Raw genomic sequence first — 23,389 nt, forward strand, 5'->3', positions numbered from 1 at the left:
GGTTTTGCCAGATGGCGTCTGCTAATTTCTTTTGTGTCACAATAGAGTTCGTCTTGACCATGAATCAAGATAATATCATACCCAAAAATAGACACAAAGCTTCGACTGCCCCAATCGATCTAGCCTGTGTGCAGACTCGGAAATTTCAAAGAGGAGAGCAAGTTTTTGTCAACAGCGTCTGCACGCAGGCTACCATCGATTGGTCTGGTACTTCTTTTGTGAAACCTCCTTCACTCGGCTTGGCTTAGAGCCCACCCTCTCGGTCATGAACCATCTGAAGTCTCGTCATATCAAAGTAAGATATCAGCGAAGATCTGTTTTTGAAAAGTAATCAGACTTGAAAAGATCGAAATGTCGTCAAATTGTTGAACTCAGATAGACGATTGTTCAATTGCTTGGGAAAGTGAGAAAAGCAATGACGATTAGTTCAGTTATCTGCGTTTATTTGTACATCTAAACCACGAAAGCACTGTCATCTCCGTGGCAGACTCATTTGATTTTCAAAAACTCAAGATAAAAGATTTAATTAAACTATTAGGTTAGCTATAACTCACAATTTACTTTTAATTAAAGCGATGATTTCAGGGAGGAATAATACAAGATGGTCAGTAATCTAGTAAAGTGTAATTTTGGGTATCTGTTGGTACGAAGTCGCCTTTGTTTACTTGCATCTTCGATTTCCGATTGTCTTTAAATCAAATGACTTCAAATTAATTTTACATTACTCATTGTAAAGGCGAGAAAACGGTACTATGAACACAGTTACCGTAAATTCTCTTTTTAACCACCCCCCGGGGCGCTTATTCTTTTTCAGCACTTTGAAGGGGACTTAAAAGTCGGGGGGCTAAAAAAGAGAATTTACGGTAAGTCTTCTAAGCAGCATCAAAGTAACTGGCGTAGTAAGAAATACGTTCAAAGCACTATTGGATCTTATCAGTTACCCTGGGTGCCAGAGCCTCAGAGAGTCAAAGGATGAAGAACGGGGGAAGGAATTGCGAAGGAGAATGGAATAGTAAAAGTGTAATTTTGTCTTCCTCTTTCCTCTTCCCTTTCCTCTTCCATTCTCCTTCGCATTTCCTTTCCCCCGTTCTTCATCCTTTGACTCTCTGAGGCGCTGGCACCCAGGGTGCTTATCAGTTAACATTTCGGCATCACAAGGCAAAATTTGTTTTATATACAAGTTCCAGTTGAAAAATCACTGTCATAGATGCAGATATACAGGACTCGCTACATGAGCCAACTTAGTAGTAGCACTATAAGAAAACCCATGTCGAGATAATGAGGCTTGGATTAGTCTATTTGACCTTTTGACGCATGATTTTACCTTATTGTTGGGTTGTCTGACCTGAAAAATCCTATTTTTCCCAACTTCTTCAATTTTTTTTTCTTGCCAAATGTCTTTTTGCATTTAATTGGAAATTTTGCATTTAACGTTACTGGAAATGTTGAGTCACACTTAGATATCAGAGAATTGCACATTAAAACTTTGTTTATGTGCATGGACATAAAGACGGAGTGGTGTTACCAAACTTTACGAACTGAAAATTGGCGACGTTGAGATATTTAGAAAACATTATGAATGTATTATTTTATTCTTGTAAAATTTGACACATAACATACGTAGGTTACAAGACAATGTAGCAGGGAGCATGGAAATACATAGCAACCCTGCGACCATAACTTTAGCGTAACAATTCACAGCTAAATATAGATCTAAACATCAAAGATTGCATATTACAAATATAGCAATTACAGAAACTAACAGAAAACAAGAAACACAAATAGGATTTCAACAGCACCTTATCGAAATCGTTCTGGGGCACGAATATATCTCAAAGTTATCTCGAGAATTTATGTATTGTAATCAAAAGATGGAAAGAGAATGTATTTTCTCTGATCAAGTAAAATTTTACTTTGCTCCGGTAACCAAGATAGAAGATCATTAAAAATTAAATGGGCAGTTTTCAACCCATTTTTATGAAGCAAGGTGTTAGCCAATCGAAAAAATCCGACCTCAGATCTATCTGAGATGTAATCGAGTCTATGTATTTCTTTTGACTCATTTTGCTTAGTGGCTTGTTTGGGTTTATTTGGGTTTTATCTTAAAACCTGGGACTGGTTAACTTGGCATGAAGGGGTACACTGGAGGGTTATAATACGTAGACAAAATGTATTTGAAAATTTGTAGTTAGAAAGCTGCAGTAAAAGGGAAAAGAAGCCTTGGTCCCCTTCTTTTGCTGGCCTTGGCCCCCCACTTTCAAATTCGTGACCAGGGCCCTGGGCAACGCATAGGCTTTGTACTTGTTTTTACTGACATAAAAAGGAAGGGCTGAGCAGCAACGTTACTTTTAAAGAAACACGAAGAAAAGAGAGTCAAGATTTATATACAATGGCCATTTGCTCTTCAGTTGATAACCAAGGAGGGGCACTATATACACACATTCATTTTTTTAATAAGAAACAGGTTATAAGAAACGGTAGGTCCAATTTTTCGAAAGTTAAGAAACAACCCTACCCAAATTGAAAAAAGTGAAGAAACTTTTATAACTTGCAGTTTTAATTTTCTGAGTTGACACTCGAAACAGTTTTGACATTGAACATCACTGTATATTGCAACACTACCATTGAAATGCAGTTTGCATCATTCTCAGTAAATTGTACACTCAAAAAGTTTTCATTTAAAGATCTGTTTTGACTTGACATTGATGAAGTTCAATGAGCTTAACTGTTTACAGATCTCAACAGTCATTCTAGGAAAACAAAATTCCTTGATCACTTTGTAAGTTTATCTCTGAATGTGAGTGAACTATTTACTTTACCTTGGAAGTATGTTTAAAAAATTCATTACCTAAGAAATTTAGAAAACATGTAAGAAACTTTTGCTAGCAAAATGGCCAGAAAATTAAGGGGATGGCTACCAGCACCGGACCTTGGTTTTTTTAGAAAAATAAGTGTAACTGCTTTCATCGTACAACTGCTTAATCTCGAAGGACAAGTTGTCTGTGACGCAAACATAGAAAAAGTTCTTGTTTGAAAAATGGGAGTGGTTAGAAAAGCCATTTTTGATCGTGTCTCTAATTGGTTGGTTGGAAAATCCTTCTGGTCGTGTATCTGTGACGAGTTTGAATAGTGGGCTCCTTTTTGTCTCGATAGAGTTAGATAAGCATGTAAACTAAAGACAAGGCTAGAAAACAACCCCAAGGCTAGCACAAACTTTTGTCTTCTTTTGCGTCAATTTGTGGTACTCATGACGTTTTGTCTTCAATTCTTGTTAATCACAGAAGTTTGCGGTGAGTACATTTCGCTTACCCGTGGGAAACCGTTAGCCCTTTAACAATTTTTTTTCTGCTCAGGTTCACCGTTTTGACTTCATCAGACGTCTTGCCAACGCCGCATCAAATGAATTGTCGTGAAGAGCTAGTTCATCGGCAAGGTTTCATTACCATTATGTAAGTTGCCAGGCATTCCCTTCATATGCCATTTATATTCCGTTATTCATTTTATTTGTATTTTCAATTTAGCAAACGAACAAAAAATTCTTCGAAGTAGGCAAACATTTTTTTATTTTTGTAAAATTTCATAAAAGCATATTTTCTCTAGAGCGTTTATCATCATAGCTCGAGATGTTTTTATTAATTGATTTCAATCAGGTCCAAAAAGCATCCTTATAAAATCCATTTTGGTAGATACTGCCTAAACACAACTTGTCGTTGTCATGGTTTGAAATTTAATCATATTTAAAACTGCTTTTTACTTTGCGATATGAAGCAAAAACAAAATGGCAGCTTTGAAATCGCTTGCCTGCTAAAAATTGGGGGGCCATGGCCACCCCGACCCTACTGGTTGCGTGCGCTCTGTCTCTACAGCTCCAGGCGCAGGAATCACGAGGTTTTTTCTTTCTTACTTTAGAGTTGCTACAATCTTTAGCTGTTCTCAAGCTAACTAAATCCAACTTATTTAAATTACCAACGCTAAATATAATGTAAATCAAATATTACCGATCTTTATAAAAAATATTTCTTTCAAATATTTCTTGCAAAGATTAGAAATACAATTCAACGATGAAAATTCTGATATCTTACCGAATGTTTAGATTTTTTCAGAAATTTTGCTAATAATGAGCCGACTGATCAAGTTGGACAGGGTTACTATTGTATAATCAATTGTGTGTATTTACTTTCATAAGTTTTTCGTGAGTTTTTGTGATCTTGTTGTTGGGTCTTTTAACTTCCACAAGCCATTTTACCTTCAGTGATCTCAGTCACTTATTTTCTTTAGGCAAAGAACCATCTTTTTGAGGTTTTTAGGGCACGTTAAGCGAAGAACAAAATTTCCCCCTAGATTCTCCATCCTTAAAGGTGTTATCATTTGAGGTTGTTTTTTCTTTATATTTCAAGAAGCGCTTTTCAAACAACATTAAATTACCTCAATATTAAGGGCTTCCATTTTTTCTTGTAAACTTGCGTTACAATATGATTTGAATATTAGGCAGTTTAAGTATCCTTGTCTTTTCTTTCAAAATCTTGAAAGATTTAATGTACAAGCCAGCCGTGTTTTTGCCAGAAATAGAATAATCCTTATTTCCATTTCCAAGTACTACGGACATTAACCTTCTCTCGACAGTAATTCGTTACGGGGAATTTACTTGTCATACTTTTCCAATTGTTTTCAAAATCATGAATCTGCTCAGTCAATAATGTTTTCATGTTTGTTACTGGAATGGCTTTATTAAAGCACCAGGACTTCAATTTCATTGGTCACCCTTCGATGCTTTGTCACTGATCACTTGTTTATTGCTTCTTTGGCATGTTTGTGACTATAAAGACATTAAACTGTGGTCTTATTCCTTTTTTATTTTATGCTTAACTATAACGTTTAATGTTGTTTAATGTTGAACTACAGTTGACATCCGCTATCTCGAACTCTACAGGGAAATGAAAAATTGTTTGAGATAGCGAATGTTCGAGTTATCGGATGATCAAAAAATCCAATTTTTTTCATGGATATGTAGTCACTATTACAAAATTACATATCAAACTAAGTCATTAAGAAAAATAAGCATCTAATGTCATTTGTTTTCTCTTTCTAACCAACTCCTTCTTTATAACACCATTCATTTTAATGAAATGCTCACGGAGCACTTCTCCATTCTCTGAGAATAGGCAATATCTTGATATTACCTCCATTGCATCTTTTATTCCGTCCGTTGTTGGCTTTGTCAAAGGGTTGTCGTTGCTTTCTTGGCTGTCCTCTTGGCTGTCCTCTTGGCTGTCTTCTTGGCTGTCTTCTTGCCTGTCCTTAACTTTAACAACTTCTTCACCAATTACCTCAGCTATGATTTCATCTTCAGTTGGCAATGCTGCTTTTGCTAAGACTTGGTCGTCGCAGTCAATATTGTCCTCTGCTGGCTGGAGCAATTTCTTGATCTCTATTTCGCAGTTTCATCAATTCTTCCACCAACTCTTTAAAAGGCTCTGATGCTGCTTGATGTTGCTTTTCGAAAGAAAGGCCAGCTTTGGCAAAGCAGTTAACGACTGTCGTTTCAGATACCATAGACCACGTTGCGGCTGATATGTCCATTTCATCCAAAATGCTAATTTTTTCTAGAGAGTTTTGTTGATCAATTGCTCTGAAGTATTTCTGCACCAAAACTGTTGGCTACTTTGCCTTTAAACTTCGGATTACCCCTTGATCCATTGATTTGAACATTTAAATTGTATTATAGCACTGTCTTTTTAATCTGTTAACTGTCATCTGCCGTTTAAACAGACTTTTCACTCGTATTTTTAACTTTCTCACATAACCAAAAACAAAAAAGTTCGAAATAGCGAACACTTTTCGTCCAGGGAAACAGAAAACGGTTCGACATAACGAATATTCGAAATAGCGAGCAGTCGAAATCGCGAACGGTTTTTTTATACGTAACCCTATAGCAAAACCAATGGAAACAGAAATTGGTTCGAAATAGCGAATGTTCGAAAGATCGGGCAGTCGAGATAGCGGATGTCAACTGTTTTTTCAAAGTAAAAGCCGAGAAAAAGCTTTTTGAAACTTGTCAGTTTATGTAATCGTACCAGGAACCCAGATCATGTCATAGTGGCCTGATATAATAAGGTACCACCAGCCTGAATTTATAGCTTTTATCAGATGGTTTTGTACCAAATATTGCTCCCTCTTCCCTCACTAAAATAAAAATTGTTTTCCATCATTGTATCAATATAGGTCACTAATAGCTTGTTAAAAGCGTGTTAGTTTTCACAACTGGCAGCTATGCATAGCTCTGCTTGGTGTGTTAATAGAGCTGGCCTTTTCTATTGGATGCCTTTTTTCAATGATTCAGTGTAAATTCAGTAGCAATCTGTTGAAAAGCTTGTTCTCTCCAAATTCTTAGAAGCTCTGGTTTTCTGTTTCTGTACATTCTTTTTTTTGTAGAACCAGTAAATTTAAGTTCAGGCTGACTGTTCTTAATTTTTTCGAAAATCTAAGGCTGGATTGTTCTTAATCTGTTCTTCATATAATAGGGTGTAAGCAGTGCGAGTGCTAGCTTTTTCGCTCTAGAGAGGTAGACTGGACTCATTTGGCAACAAAGTGAGTGAGACAACCTACAACCTACAACAAGGCATTTTTATGAAAAGGGCTATTTGGCCCTCTTGCCCAGCGTACCAAAGAGCAGGGGGGACAATTGTCCCCTGCACCCCCTCTCAGGCGTCCCTGTGCTTCAACTTTCGATTTTTCTTTTTGCCCAAGCACCGGGGGTCCTTTCATTACTGAAAATAAAGCAGAAGTCAGAAGAATTCTCAGATTTTATGTTGAAAACTGAGGGGCGAATGATTCCATTGATGAAAGACCGTTTGGTTTGCTACATAAAGAGGAACACCCGCAATCACTTCTATAGGCAATAAGCTTGTGACAGATAAAATTTAATGCGATTTATTTATCTTGAATATTTATAATGGTAATAAGACCGCCAATCGCCAAATCACAAAGAACCATTTCTGGAAATGGTAAGTTGGTCAGAGATAATGGATAATGCGATTTGTATCTCTCGAATATGTACTTCAGCCTAAAAAGCCTACCACTCATCCAATCATAGTAAATTGCTTCGGCAAGAACACCTTACACTAAAACCTGTAAGTTTTTATATACTTTTCTTATTCTGTTACAAACTGGAGAAACGCCATATGTTTAATTTCAATCTGAATTTTTGAGAGTCGTTTATTAAACATATTCAAAACATATTAAAGATACAAAAAAAATTTCAAATGATTTTCGAGATTTTCGAGATTTTCGTGGAAGGACTCTCCCCTTGATCAGTACAATTGTTTTTTAATTTACTGGATGTCTTAGTGCTAGGTTTTTTATTACAGTGTCTGCATCCTGGTTGGTACGTTCCTTCAGAAATAGTTGAAGGTGCGTGATGTTTTAGTTAAGGAAAATTGTTTGGCAAAACAGGGTTAAGTACAGATATCAATTGGATAGGATGCGAATATTGATTTGGTGTAAACTTCTAGTATGCCTTTATAGGCCAGCTAATTTAATTTCTACAAATGTTTTGTCTTTTAAACAACCGACCGATACATATATGCACAAGCTAAGGAAGGACCCGAGGTCTAAATCCAAATACCCGTTTCCATTTGCCAAATTGTTTAGTTCCGTCGCTCAAAAACAACCAACAATTTTTCCCAATATTTCTGAAACAACAATTTATTTTACATGTGCAAAACATCTTTATTATCGTTTCTCCTTATTAGCAAATGTTCACTGGATATAGATGCCAAACATCAGCGGTTATCGGAGCTGACAGATATTTCAAATATTTGAAGATTCATGCGAAAATAATTGATATATTTTTAAATAATATTATAAAGTGCGGGACACCAACTGAAATTCTCAAAACAAGTAAAGACATACAAAGGTATTTTTCTTTAAGAAACTTACTAGTAAAGGATCTAGACAACACTGTGTTGTAAAAATTTATGGAGCTTTACTAACTATAAGAGACTTTCTAACTTCTGGGGTACTTCTTTGGTGAATGAAAACATCATCAAAACTTTCTATCAAAAATATCAGATTATTATTACAATAAGTTTACTCGAGTATTCATTAGATTGTGCAATAGGCAAAGTCTACCACTCTGTTCTTTCCCTTGTAGCAAGTTAACATGCAGTAATGTGCAAAGCTCAAAAATTATTTTCTCTTCCTTAGTAAATGACCACTGAAAATTGTTTATCTAGTAATAGGAAACTTTATCTAGATTGGCTCCTGCTTTTTGTTATAAAATTGCATATGAAATAACATATCGGGAGAAAAGTGAATTTCAAGCATTTAGAGCTACGCACTACCAACCCAATACGTTGTGCTATTGACCCAATAACCAGATTATTTTGCTCTATGGCTTATTTTGCTCTTAAAATCTCAAGAGATATAGGCATGGGTACCATCGTTTGTCATCTGAATTTCGACCAAAATACCATGCCTCAGAACATTTTCACAGATGCTAAACACAAACAACGGACAGAATATCCACCAGATAATGGAGGCTTAAATTCTAAACTGGTTATAGACATATAATCACGTGTAAGATTGAGGCTTAATTTTCACACAATATTACTTAAGCCAGTAGTAATTTTAACTCCTTTAACAGTATACAGCAATGCATAAATCTATTTAAAAGTTTGCTAGACTAGTTATGCTGTCATAGCCTAGCCATTCCCAGTAACATTTGCTTTTCAGTCAGAGGGTAATACAGATATACAGATAATAGAGAGTAATACAATATACAGCAATGCATAAATTAACAGTGTACATAAATTAACAATATACAGTAATGCATAAGTTAACAGTATACAGCAATGCACAAATCTATTTCAAAGTTTGCTAGACTAGTTATGTTGTAATAGCCTAGCCATTCCCAGTAACATTTGCTTTTCAGTCAGAGGGTGTTAGCTGTTCATCAGTAATACAATATTAATCACTAAACCTTAAACTTCACACTTGATTTGCAAGCCAATATTTATATTCGTCCTTCATTCCTGGGACCTCAGAAGGACAACAGGGGCTATTTTAGCCTGATAACCAGCCCATTATTCAAAAGTATTCCTTTTTTGGAAAAGTGCAACTTTTTCTGGACATTGTGTCCTTTCCCAACTGTGCCCTTCCAACTACAAAAGCTACCGATGTCTTTGTATTTATTAACAGTACATTTCAGCGTTTCAAACCTTCCTACACAGAATTGGTCTTCAATAGAAGAGAGCGAACATAAAAATGAGTAAGAAATGAATGAAAATATTTGAGCAAATACATAGGAGCTGGATGCATATCTAGCATTAATACCTGTCAATTGCATTGTTTGAAGGTATCTTGAGCATGTTAAAAAATTTTTCTATTACATTTAAGCTTAAATTCAATAATGTATCCGTTTATGCAGATTGTGAAATTGATGGCGGAATTATGTACAGTTGAAGCTGCTAATTTTTGAAAATGTTTCTAATAATGAGCTGATCAAATATCTATAAGAAATAAGTATGGTTCATTTCATCTGAAATTGGATTTGAATTTTGACAACATTTTCATTCTAAATTCTAGTTATAATTTAATAAGTTTTAATCGTTATGTTACCATCCAATTAATTTGCTGTGTTTAATTTTCATTCTTTTGAATAGATACAATTCGAAAAATTCCTTGTCTAAACTGTTTTTAAACATGTGTAAAATGCCAAAGCAAGGTACACCATGAATGCCGTGAAGATGTTTTGTAAGATCTCGTAGTTTTGCAAGACTGTACTTGCAAGGGTGAATTGTCCCATGGTACGTTCTTATCAGGGGCGGAGCCAAGAAGATTGTTTGGAGGGGTCAAGAGGTGGTTTTTGCCGACTAAAAGGGCGTGTCTCACACTTTAAAAGTGTGGTTAAAAGACAAATACTCTTACATGCTACTGTTATGCGTTTTTGTTTCAAAGTTTACACTTTAGTGTCATACTTTGAAAGTTCAACTACACAGAAATGTTAATATGCTACAATTTTTGCAAAAAGATTACAGAGTGAGTACAAAAATTCCATCTTTTGCCCGACAAAATTCGTTAATGTTCTGACGAACAAAATGTTGGGGGACACCGCACCCCCATACCGTCTTCGCGACGCCCCTATTTCTTATGTTCAATGCATGTAATTGAGTGGAAATTGTGCCGATCAAGCGATGATGCAGCCTAATTTAAACATCTAGCATGAAGTGGGCCTCAACATTACTTAGGCCAATGGACAAGAAAAAATAAATTCTTAAAAAGCAAGCTTCTACCCTTGTTGAAATATGTTTAGCCTCGTATACGCATCAGCTTGGAGGCGAATCAGCTTCCAAGGTCTTTATTTCAATAATGTTTTGCAGCAATTCTAGTCTTGCTTAACATTTGGTGATATTTTAAACCAAATAATCAAATCTACGGCTTCACTTTGTTGTATTTTTATTATCGACGAGAATAAGTGAAAGTTATTTCAAAATGAATCGTTGCTAGTGACCATGCTGCTACTGGTGCTGCCCGCTGCGCTGTTTTGTTTGTCCAGAAAATCAGTTACTTTGACTTCCAAAAAGACAAATAAAGGTATAAGGGTGCAACAAAAGCTATGGCATCAATTATGTTTTTTCTTTTATCGTTCCAGCTTACAAATACATAAGCATTAAAGCCCGATAAATTTTGAAGTGCGCTGATTTTGAATTACAGTACATTTTCTTTAAGCACGCTGCAGCGAATTTTAAGTAAAAATAGAATTTCATTAAGATTTCTTCTGATTGAAAATTTCTCAATTTTAAAAGAACGCCCTACGTTACTTGCAGCTCAAAGTGGTAGTGCAAATTGTAGGAATTGATCGTGACTTTTCAAAGTAATATGTAAACCTTTTCTTCCCTTTCCTTCCCTTCTCTTCCCTTCCCTTCCCTTCCCTTCCCTTCCCTTCCCTTCCCTTTCCTTTCATTTGTTCTCATTTCCTTTCTTTTCTTTTCTCATTTTTAATTTCTCCTTATTAACTTCGTTTTGTCTCTTTTCCTTTCCATCTTTTTTCCTTTCTATTTCTTTCTTTCTTTCTTTCTTTCTTTCTTTCCTTTCCATTATTGCATTTTTCTCATTTCTTTTTCCTCTTTTAGTTTCCTCTTGTTCCTTTATTGCGTTTTCATGTTTCCTTTTTTTCATTTTCCTTTCTTTTGCTCTCATTTTCTTTCTTCCCTTCTTTCTTTTTCCTTTCTTTCTCTATCATTTCTTTTCCTCATTCTCTGTTGATAAAATATGACTTGGAGGCGAGAGGGACTATTTGCTTCTCAGTCAAGTGTTGAAATCAAGTTTAACTTTTGCACTTGATTAATATGCCCTAAATGATTTTCAAATTTGAGCATCAGCGTTCTGAAGGATATATATTATTAGAGTAAGGCATATATGTATGTAGGTAATGAACAATCAGCATTCTATCTGTGATCAGTGCTTTGCATCGTGATAATGTTCTTTGGAAACCTGTTTTCTTTGTGTCGCTAAAGGCGCCAGTTCTACGGTAACAATTCGTCTCAGTCGTACCTGCGGTGGTCTTGCCTAACGAAATTTTGAAATTTTATAAGATGGCGCCATTGCCTCTTAATAATATTTTCATCTTAATCGACTGCTTACCTTGATTCGAATGTTTGTTTAAATTCCAGTTTTTTAATAAGAATTTTTTTTGTTTTCGAAAGGCAAAACCAACCACTTGAGATCCTTTCTTTTTGGCGAGCAATGAGTGCAGATTGAATTATCAAACATGGTTAACCGAGAATAAATATTATTGTTTGATATCTTGGAGGACATAAATTAAGAAGTTATTTGATTTTTTGAAAAAGAGTATTTCTACCTAAAACCTGTTATCATTCTTGAGCTATATAGAACGTCATAGGTTGGCTTGGTAGTTTTGTCATAAGTTATTGAAATGATGGTGCCAGCCTTGTTCGTCTGCATAGTAACATCAAAAAATGTGGTAAAATTATTTAAGGCTGTTGATTACCGAAACTGAAAGATCCTGACCAAAGTATTCTACCGGCATCCTTATGAGTTCTAGTACTGAGCAAATATGAAATATAGCATACCGAAAATCAGGCTATCACCGGGATGAAAAGGCAATGTTCACTTTACGTTCACAATGATTTTGTATCCACTCTGGACTCTTTTTTGTAGGTTCTTCATTCTATCAAAAACAGATTGGCTCTCAAGGAGAAAATCGTATTTGATTTCATCAATCGCCTATCGAGAAATTATCTTTCTGAATATAGACCTCAATTTTCCTCTCATTAGGTGAATTCTTATTTTTCAAAGTCTTGAGCATTGACATGAAACAATGGTTATTTTTGCATGTATTTATAAAGTGCGTTAGCGAACAGTAACTTCTCAAACCTTGAAACATCCCTCCAGATCTAATTCTAGGCTCTATTTGTTTGTAACGAGAGATAGTCGTTGCATATCAACACATTAATGTAATCCTCCTGGTTCACCAAGCAATCTCCCTAGATATTATTGTAAAAGGACTTTTCTTTTCTTTGAATATTAAATTGCTAAGATTTGATGTTTGAGCAAAACTTCAATACCGAAATGATGCACAAAATGGATTTAAAAAGTTTACATATTGATTTCCGACACTATTAAATCATCCTGGAATTTGAAACTTTGGTGAATAAAATGGCTGTGTAAGGTTTTCAGGTAACGGGCTAAAACGCAAATAGAGAAGTTGATTGATGAATCTTCATATGAGGAAAGAGCTTTATGATGTTTGTAGGTATCCTAGGGAACAAAAAGGAGAAACTATGCCTGACATAACGTGTCTGGAAAGAAGTGATGCTCCCATTAGTTACTATGGATTAGAAAGAAGGTATTTTGCAAACAGTTAACAGACAGGCGCTAGTTCTATGTAAGCAAGGAATGTCATATCTTGGCTCAATTAGTTGAGAACAATCATGAAGGCCAATTCAATTGAAGTTGCATCAATTCTTTTTATAGGGCCGTTAATAATGTTGGAGGTGGGATGTGCACCAACATATAAGAAATAAAAAAAACGTGCTGAATATGTTCAAATTGGTTTGGGCTTAGGAATTTTGGTGTCCTTATCAAAGAAAGAAAATATTCGCTTTACAATGATCCTCAAGTCGTTTAGAATGATTCCGCCCTAATACTTTAATACATTTTTTCCATAGATGGCCAAATAAGACCCAAATTTAAACCAGACATTTAAGATTAATTTTCGGTACTTTCAGTTAAGTTCAGTTTTATTTCAAATTCAACTGTTTACATATATATGTTTCAAGTACACATTAATTTACTTCAATACATATATTAGATGGAGCCTGACAAATCTCACAAAGGCCTTGCAAAATTCAGCTTAACTTTCATTTAATACCGTTTCACTGTTGTTCCAAACTTATCTTTCAGCAGCCCAGTGCTTGATATGTCTTAGATACATTGGTTTTGACTGAGAAAGAAATGCCCGGCTCAAGATCTATTATTATAAGTTAATAAAACGAAATTTCGCCACTAAACAATTATTTGATTCTTGGCACATGCATTGCGGTTCCTAGAGAAGTACGTGCTCAATTATTTCCCAACAAAGCTCTCTAAGCCCTGAATTGTTTCCCAACAACAGTGTCTTGCATGTGAATTATCAGACATTCTTATTGCCCCCCTCCCTTAAATAAGTTCTATACAAACCAATTTGTTTAATCACTACAGTGTTCCTCTCTGGTCCAGCCGAAGTGATGACGTCATAAAAATTTATTTTTAGAATTTCTGAATTTTGATCCCAGAACCTGAAAGAGCATCACGAAGTACCTCTAAATATGCAAATCAGTTAAAGGCATCAAGAATTGGCTGAGATATGGCCACTTGAGCACAGGCTCTTGTCCCATCAAACCTCTGTAATTTGGTCTTGGTTCATAATTTTAAGAACCAGGCCAGAATAACAGTAATCTCTTAGCAAACTTGAAATCTTTCGTTGGCCATATCTCGCCCAATTTGGAACATATCTAGCTAATTTTGCACACTGAGGGGTATTTTATGTCATTCTTTCAGATTATGCGGCCAAATTTAAGAAATTCTAAAAATAGATTTTTGATGACATCACATTTCGGTACTCTATAAATGCATATGCGACCTACTCCTTATAATCCCCCTGGCAATTGCTAATGACATTTATTGCCAACTTGAGCAGGGCGGGATCCACGCTAGAGCGAGGACAATCAATTTGTATTCGGTACGGCAACGTCAATAAAACTCAGCAAAATAGATAAGTATAGTGTTATGTTCTGGAATTTTACTTCCAAAATGCGTACTGTTAACAAATACGAGATGGGAAAAACTGACGAGGTATAAGAGATAACAAATGTGACCACGGAGAACAAATTGATATAAATAGAGAAAAAAGACAAAAAGCCCCTTTGAAAAAGATGAAATGTTATGTAAAGGCATCTTGCGGCGAAATAGACTTGACTGAAAATCGAGGTGAAATGTTTTTGCAAAGTAATGCCATTTTGGCCACGCCTCTTCTTACGCCGCGAGATTTTGCGCCGCGAGATTTTGCGCCACCAGATTTTGCGCCGCCAGATTTTGCGCCATCAGATTTTGCGCCGCCAGATTTTGCGCCGCCAGATTTTGCGCCGCCCTTCTCTGTCCCGCCACGCTGCCAAACCTCTAAATTGGGTTCGTTGATTGGATGCTTTTTATTGGGTCCACTACACAGCTAGATAGATAGTGTCATATTCAGATCGCACTGTCCAGTTAGGAAACTGGCTTTGATGATAAGGGGAAAGGTTTCTTTACATGAAATGCTGCCAACTTCTGCTTTATAGCTCTTTGTGCTGATATGATTCACTTGAGCTTTGTGAATAACCTGCTCTGTCTTCAAACCCCCTTGCTGTCCTTTGTAAGCAAAGAAAGAACCATTGGATTCAATAGAAATCGTCAACAATAAAGCTGCTAGCAAGGGGAATACGTTGTCAGCCGCGACTTGCGATCAAGAGGGCTGTTCGCAATGTTTGTCTTCAGTTTATGACGAAAATTACAGAAGTACGTTAAATAAATTTTTGTAGAAATCAAAGCACATATCGCTGTATTCATTTCAACTGAAGACAAAAAAGTCAAAAGGACAGCTCTGATTCTCGGATTCAGTAAAATTCTTTGACCACTGTTGGCATTGGATTGAAAATATTTGTTCAATGCTGGTAACGAAATAATCGTAGCCTAAAGCACTGTTAATTCTGTCACAGGAAGCAGTTAAGTATGGACTTTTGCCGACCACAAATGGCGAACGTTTGCTGGATATTAACCGGGATTTGGCTAATAATTCTGAGCCCATGCAATGTGGATGGCAGTTCCTGTGTTCCTCAATACAATCGATTCACCGAATTCAATAAAATGGTCAAGGGTGAGTATATTGATCTTGTAATTTTGTCCGTTTTTTTATTCAATTATCAACTATCTTCCTAGTAAGCTATCTAGGCATTTGTCTGATCTGATTTCTCAAAAGGAAAACTCAAACGCATATCTATGTTTCGTCCCGCTTACACGACATTGTTGCCTCTGTTGATATAACGGAGCCCCTACACACACCTTACGTGAAAGACACGTGCATCAATCTAAAAATATTCTTTTATAGATACTTCTGAGCAAAATAATGTCTCTGTAGAATTTGAGACATGCTAAGCAAAATACTGTTTCTGTTCAATCAAAATTCATATTATCATTTCGTATATCATGCCAACTGATTTTCATATCTTTATTTTGTTGTGGTGTGGATATATTTTGCTTGAAGCAAGTAGATCAATATCTTATTATTATGGACTTCATTGCAGGTAAAATTCTTTGTTTACTTTCAACCAAATAGTAGAAATATTACAAAATACTCTGGAGGTTCATTTTAAACAACGCAATTCTTCTTCAATTCCTAATAAAATTTCTTTGGAAATTTCGGACAATAAGGTGAAGTTTGAAAGTTCGTTCCACAGTAGTAGCTTCAATTTTATTTTGTTTTTCAAAAGCATGTAATTGATGCCAGAAAATTACGTACGTCAAAAGCGTTCATCCAAGACAGATGCTGAAATTTGTTCTTTTGAAAAAGTCTTTATGCAATAACCATCCAGCCATTAGAACTCAGCCGATGTAATTTGATATCTGTGTTTGTAAGTTATTAATTTGGGGCAATGCTACCCGACAACTTTTGTTTTATGCATCGAGTCTACTTTATGGCCTTACATGATAAGCTGCTCGATGCCATCTGCACGTCAGCAAAGAACATAAGCATGCATCATAAGATCGTGGTCGTTTGATTTTGGTTCCAAAGAATGAAGATGCATCATGCACAACCAGACCTCAGTAATACTTGGTTTTTCATTAAATGGTTAAATCTGTACCTTGCAAGTGTAGATTCAAGATTCAAGTGTTGTTTTGCAAGTGTTAGCAGTATCAAAAACAAGATTCAAGCTTTTCAAAGTTTTTGTCGCGCCTAGCGTGTGGAGAGGGGAGGTGGTGCATGCATGGCCCTCGCTCTTTTTTGTCAGGTATGCTTTCATTCCTAGCAAAAATTTGTATGCCAATCTTATCCAGTTCTGAGGCCTCTCCACTTTGACGATCGTATCGCGGCCCCATATATGAGAAACTGGCTTTTTGTTCTCAGATTTCAATTAATCATAAAAAAACACAAGTGGTTGACTCAAGGCTTCAGCCCTTCTTTTGGGTTAGTTTTTTTAGAAACGAGTAGCACCCACGCAGGTTTGCTTTGTTGGTAAACATCAGGAAACCACAGACGTATAAATACAGCTAGCTACAAGGTTGCCTTCCAGTTTTGCTGTTGTATTTATTCGTATGCTTCTTCGCATAAAAGCAAACTACCAAATACTGGTAATATCTAGCATCTGCTGCCTCTTTTCAAAGCCTTTTCGTAAAATAAGCTGCACGGAAGAACAAGTTATGCAACCTGATCACTCAGAACTCTTAGCCAAAAACTGTGACAGAACCGTTTTAGTTTTTTCTACTGCCCAGGCATTATGGAGCCCATCAAGCTGATAGAACGTCGAAAGTAAGAAGCCAGCATGGCTGATAGAATTATGCAAGATATTTGTTCTCTTTTGCCTCCATAATACATTTGTACTTTTTTAAAGGTTCCCGGTGTTTGGCGACCCTTGCGATCTTTGGGCGTTCGTGACTTCGACATATTATTTTGATATTAGGTGTTATCAAGATTTGATTTACCCTTACATTTTTAAGCTAAATTGCAAACATTATTACCTAAATGGTGTAGAATTCAATGGCCTCAAAGCAAGGGAGAACTTTGCTTTAAAATGAAGGATAGTAGGAGAGACCAGAAAACCGTTTAGTGACCAGAAAACCGTTTTATTGAACCCTGTCAGGCATTTCGGAGCGTTGAGAAAAAAGGAAGGTCTAAAAACGTAAGGGGGTGAGGCTAGGACCAAATAAAGAGAGGCTTTAATTATGTTTTACCTCTAAATATTTTGAATTTGTCGCAAAAAGTTTCGCTGAAGCTGATGTCCTGCTCCGCGGTGCCTGGCAGTGAAATCCTTTTTTTGCATAATGTTCCAGCATTTCTGTTGTTGTGTACTAAATTAAGCAGTCTCGCGTTCTTTTGTTCTTTTCGCGTGTTTACGCTAGCTGCATTGTGTACAAACTGTGACAAAAAGATCTTGTTGTTTTTATTTAAGACAACGACTAAAAGATCCTCTTAGGGAATTAAAGCTTACAATTTATGGCATTTGAAATCTTTTCTAAAAGACTATCTTTCATGAACTGATTGAAAACATTCTCTTGTCGGCTAATATTTTATTGCTTTTTGGTGAGTTATAGAATCAGAAAAGAGGTGCTTTTACCTTGGGGTTGTTTTTAGGTTTTCTGAGTTGCAAGCTCGCCTTCTTCTCTGTAGTTTAAAAAGATAACGACGCCCGCACTCAAACTGTAAGGGAGAGAAGCGCCAAGAAAATGAGCCAAGCGACAGCAAAAAGGGAAATAAACGGTAAATTATGCGAGTGCAGGGAGGGACGACCACCCCCATGGTGCTTATCAGATCAATACCTCCCATATTTTAGGTCGTTTTTTCTATATGTTTACCCAAGCTACCATAGGTAACTTATTTATAGATTACTGTTTTGTCAATGTATGGAAGAAACTTGATGACTATATTATCCGAGGTTTACGCGCTTTTGTGTTTAGAGCAGGAGGATTTCAAGTCGCTACTCGGAGCTTCACTCTCGATCTTCGCGACCGCCCTGGTCTACTGTACGCAGGGCCTGCGCCACCGATTCTAAAGTGAGTGGAGGCAGAAAGGGGGCTACCTATTTAATACTTGAAAGATAGATTTTAATACTTATAGCTAGCAAGAAAAGTGGGGGCGTGGCTCCCAAGCTCCTCTTTGGCGCGGACCCTGTTACGTATCAGACACCACCTAGCTACGTTCTTAGCTGTTTGTTTGTTGTCGGAACATTATAAATTCAATATATTGTGAATATCTGTTGGCATAAATTTCCTCAGTCTTACTTGAACTCAGCCCTTTGTTGTCGGGACACTTTTCCGTTTTACTCTTATTGTTGTATAAAGTGGAACACAGTATACCTAATTTCAGAAAGGAAATGTAATGATAATTCAATTAAGTCAGTCTTAATATAAGCAAATTTCCAATATAATTTTTTTCTGAATGGCAAGTGTTATGAAATACAATAAGCATAATTTTAATCTGCAAATTTATTACTCGAGGTAGGATTATACCAAGTTTTATTACTATTAGAAATTCAGTGTAAAGAAACAGCGTTTTCCTTTTGAATTAAGTTTCGGACTAGTGAATAATTTTCAAATTTTTCAATTAAAGATCGATTTTGGGGAAGCTTCTCTCGGAACTAAAATACAGATCTGGGTTTGCAATTGGAGAGTGTCTTGAAACTACTGGAACTGAATGGTATTAGCCTGTGTTATTCGATTCAGTTTCACAGGCTAGTGATTGGAGGGAAGAATGGTAACGAACTTATGAATGACATAAGACTTTTTCGTTTCGATGTCAATGAAACAGGGATTTGGAATGTGGTAACTGCTTTTGGGAAGCGTATTAGCTTTTCGGAGATGGGAAAAGGTTTCTGTTGGCATCCTCGAGTAGTCTTACTTTGGTCTCTGATATCCTTTGGTGAACTGACAATCTTTTTAAAATCACACACACAAGGGGGGGGGGGCATTCTCTCGTATCAAGATTTGAAGTCTGGCACCGCAAAATTGCTGAGAACTCAAGTTAAAAGTGGAGACCACCAAGCGTTTCATGTGATGCCAAAAATAGAACTGAATCTGATCATCAACCAACTAAATTTTTTGATCAAAATTTTTTGTGTGCGCATGCCTTAATTGAAGCGAACTGATGGTTATCATAAGCATCAGGTTTTGAAGCTCTGGCCATTCACTTTAAGACTTTAAATAACCGCAAAATTATATGACAAAGACATTATTAATTGCACTCCGCGTTGGGTATTTGGCACGACACAAGGCGGCGTCACCTTATCCGATGAAAATTTTACATGGCGAACATACAAGAAAACGGTTCATGTCCATTTCTGGTTAGTTCTCTTATGCGATTTCTATAGGTTTTGTCTAAAGAAACGGGACCGCTTATTTTAAAGGCGACCTCTTATTACCTTGTAAACAAAGAGTAACCTTTTCTTTCGTACAAATGAACGCTAAATATATTAACATGTTTGCGCGTGCTTCCTCTAAACAGGCGTCACTCAAATAACACGTTACCAAAAAGATATAGGAGTTCAACCTTTCGAAGCCAGTTTCGAGGCCAAGTGCTTGTCAGTACTTGAGACCAGACTAATTTACCGGTAATGTAAAATTTGTTGTTCCTGCCAGCCTCCGTGTAGGTTCCTATGCCCCTTTCGAGTTTTGAACTATCTATGAATAAGAAACTGAAATGTGTAGCGCAAAGCTGAAATGAAGAGTCAATATTTAGTACAATAGAAACCTGCAAAGAAGAACCCAGGTTTTATCTAGCAGCCTGAATAGGTTCTTAATTAACAGGCTGCTATTCGGAATTCCAGTCTAAAAGGTTCTTAACAAGGTTCTTATATACGTACAGGCCTTGCAGATATTAACAATGTTTTCCACCGCAAGAATTCTAACAGACACACTTATACCAGCTTTGTTTTTGATGTAAATTTCAACCAATCAAATTTATTCGTGTTGTTAGATTGTCCAATTAGAATGCAACATACCATAACATAATTTACTCTGAGCTGGTTTAATTTGCCAAAGTGAATAGGGTGTAAAGATACCATTCTAAAAACCCTTTCGAAATTTTAGCCTTTTGAGGGTTCTTAATTATAGGGTTTGAAAAATTAAATTTCTTATAAAAACAGGTTCTTTTATGCGGGTTTCTACTGTATTTGCAGACGTCCATCGAAGAATTCTTTCTTGAAAAGGATCCTTAGTCTGAGCTTTTACATGAGTTTCAATTCAACGATTTTTTGTTAATTAATGCATCTCAGACAGCTCTCGTCGAAGAAACAAGGCTTTTAAGAAATAGTGAGACTGTCGTTTGAAAAAATCAGGTAACTTTTACGCTTTCGATGTTGTTTTGGTTGAAAAAATTGTTGGCCATTCTGAAATTAAGGTACGGAACAAAAACGAAATAGAAAGTATAAAAGAGGAGCCTTAGAATAGAAAGAATCTGGTTTTGAATCATTAGCAATATATCGTACTGAAGAATGCTGATAAATTCATGAAAACCTAACAAGAAATTTCAGTAAGAATATAGGCAATTAGATCATACGAGATATGAGCTGAAATCTAGAACTGCAATTGGGCGAGACAGTGTTTAACCTCTGCAATTAAGCTGCACACGCGTTTGACCCAAAGTCCTGCTTCTTGCATTTAAGGATTGTTGATTTTTCGTGTTTTTGTAATCGTTATCATGATCAATTAATTTAATTCTACTTAACTAATGACACGATCTTAAACGAAGGTAGCTTCTCGCGTGGAACAATGAAACTACATATATCATTGGTACTTAGCCTTCAATGCGTTCGTTGTCCCACTAATTGTTGCAAACGTCAACCTAAAGCCTTGTCTGCTTACCATGTTGATAAAATCAGGGTTTAGCGGTTAAGTGCTGGCGCCCATGAATGTAGCAGGCTTTCTTGCATCAAAAAACTGTTTTTGAAGGTGTTGGTATTTGTTTCAAAGGTTGGTTTCAGTCACATATCAGACTTCAAATAAACAAACTGTAGCTAGCACCATAACTGTAATTTCTTCATTGCTTTATAAAAGTTGTCCCAACCTACCCGATCTTTGTAAAGCTGAGCAAATCTATTTATCTTTTTATGGGTTTGCATTTCAATTGGACTATTTCAAATTGTTTCCCCTCAATTTGGGCACCAGTGGAATCAGCCGACTACTTCTTTTAAACCACCAAAAAATATCTGCCCCAGTGCCTCAAGAAACAACATTTTGCCAGTAAAATCTCCAAGTCTTGACTGGTCAATCAGAGCTTAGCTGGGTAGAGTATAAAATATAACATAGTTTCCTAACGTTGCCATTCTCGTCTTATATGGTCAAGTCGTTCCCTGATGTTCCCTGTATTGATTACTCACAACCTTAAAAAACTACTTTAAAATGACGCTTGCGATGTAAGTGATTTTTACGACGATTAAAAAACATTATTCCTGTTCAACTGTTGTAGATAGTTTGCTATTTGCGAATGAAAGTTAGGTAATGAGAGTTTCTTCACACAACCACATTTTCTGTATTCAGAGTTTCGTACAAGTTTCTCAAAAGTTCATGTGAATCAATAACCTGACATGGTTTTGCTTTATACATGTTGATGACTGGTCAGCAATTGGTTTAAGATTCATTTGTCTGAAATTCCAAAAATATGTCCGAAAATATTTTCACAGGAGTTTATTGTCCGAAATTGTACCCGCTTTAAAGTTTTGAATTCAATGTACTTGCTTCTTGTTGGTCTTTCACGTAACGTGGAATTACGCATTTCCTTTATCATAATTTTATATGTTTTCTTCATAAGAATATTTTAATACGAAGGGGTCAGTCATCCATTGACCAGTCATCCACCATCACATGTAGGTTTTTTTAAATATTCTTTGTACATATAGTGTATGTGGTTCGATTCCAGTTTTTGTTGGGTTCACCTTGTGGTAAAAGGTATAAAGTCGTTGTGAGAGGAAAAATTTAAATTTCTCGAGTCTTTGGATATTATTTGTGTTACATTTATATAAAAGAACGTCTATTTATAAACTTTTCTCTAAAAACCTGCAAAAAGCAGCTCAGCATGAAAGCAAGGACTGAGGTATTTACTTCCTAACGGCTCATTTCTTTGGAATGCTTTCATTTTAGCTTAAGTGTAAAAATCAAAACAGTTTGCTATACTATTGTATATTCCTTAATGTATGCATGATTCATAAACGGATGGAGGTTCATTTTCATGATAGCACAATACTTAGAGGGATTATATTTACTTCATACACTGCATGCCACCTGCCTTTGATAGCAGATTTAAGTTCGTGCATAATCCAACCAAGGTTTTTGGAAGTGCGGTTGTAGATTTTGTCTCGGTAATGGTCTGCTGAAACACTTCTTTTTAGGCCAAAAAGGCCTGAATAAAACTGTCTGAGAGGGCACTGAAAAAACTGTTGTCAGAACGAAATTCATATTGTGGGGGGGGGGGGGTGGTGTTGAATATTGCTTCGAATTCAGTACACTATTATAAATGGAAATAAAGTTCATTTTGATAATTAATGATGGCGGGGGGGGGGGGCGACGGCCTTAGAGAGTATTGGAGAGTATTTTCATCCTCCCGTTTCATCCTCCTATTTGTGTCCATGTCATGTCCATGTCCACACCCCCTTATATCTAAGTTACAAAATTTTACATTACCATAGGGTAGTATTATACAGTTTCAATTATGAAAAGTGTTTGTAGAACGTTTCCTACCACTCAGGTCTAACCAAATTCAATGTGATCTGTTAACCAAGCACAACAAATTATCAACTCATTGTCTATCCGAAGATTCGCCTTGATGGAGGATCAGATCGTACACCAAAATATTTTTTGTTAAACAGAAAAGTGGATTGGATACGTGCTCAAAATTTTCCAAAGTAAACCGAAGGTGTGTCATCATTTAAGTAATGGGATGTCGTTCCTTTCCACTACAAACTCCTTTTTCAACAACCGTTGGTGTGCTATAGTCTGCGTCACGTCTGCGTGCCACCCCTACTGTGTCTATCACGTCCTTGAATTGAATATATCGCGTGCCTGATGGTGCCCAGAACGTGATTTTGATTTTTTGTTAAAACGTTAAATATTCAATTGTTTGAAATCGCACCGATAATCCCAATTTCAA

At 36.3% G+C, this 23,389-nt stretch overlaps 1 protein-coding gene across 7 annotated transcripts in view; it reads left to right on the top strand.

The window, feature by feature from the left end:
* LOC135681938 (semaphorin-5B) overlaps window positions 1–23,389 on the top strand; it is an 81,442-nt gene that overhangs the window by 29,070 nt on the left and 28,983 nt on the right. For 5 of the 7 annotated variants that reach the window (XM_089112941.1, XM_089112940.1, XM_089112942.1 and 2 more), the window contains 2 exons: window positions 3,354–3,449; window positions 15,255–15,412. In XM_089112941.1, coding sequence (XP_088969067.1) covers window positions 3,400–3,449; window positions 15,255–15,412 — 208 coding nt within the window. In that variant the 5' untranslated portion in view covers window positions 3,354–3,399. Of the gene's footprint in view, window positions 1–3,353; window positions 3,450–11,102; window positions 15,055–15,254; window positions 15,413–23,389 lie in introns of those variants that run through there. The other 2 variants (XM_065196609.2, XM_089112943.1) reach the window with 2 other exon arrangements.

The sequence above is a fragment of the Rhopilema esculentum genome, chromosome 16, assembly GCF_057945365.1.
Source record: "Rhopilema esculentum isolate cy_ngs chromosome 16, ASM5794536v1, whole genome shotgun sequence".
NCBI classification, from domain to species: Eukaryota; Metazoa; Cnidaria; class Scyphozoa; order Rhizostomeae; family Rhizostomatidae; genus Rhopilema; species Rhopilema esculentum.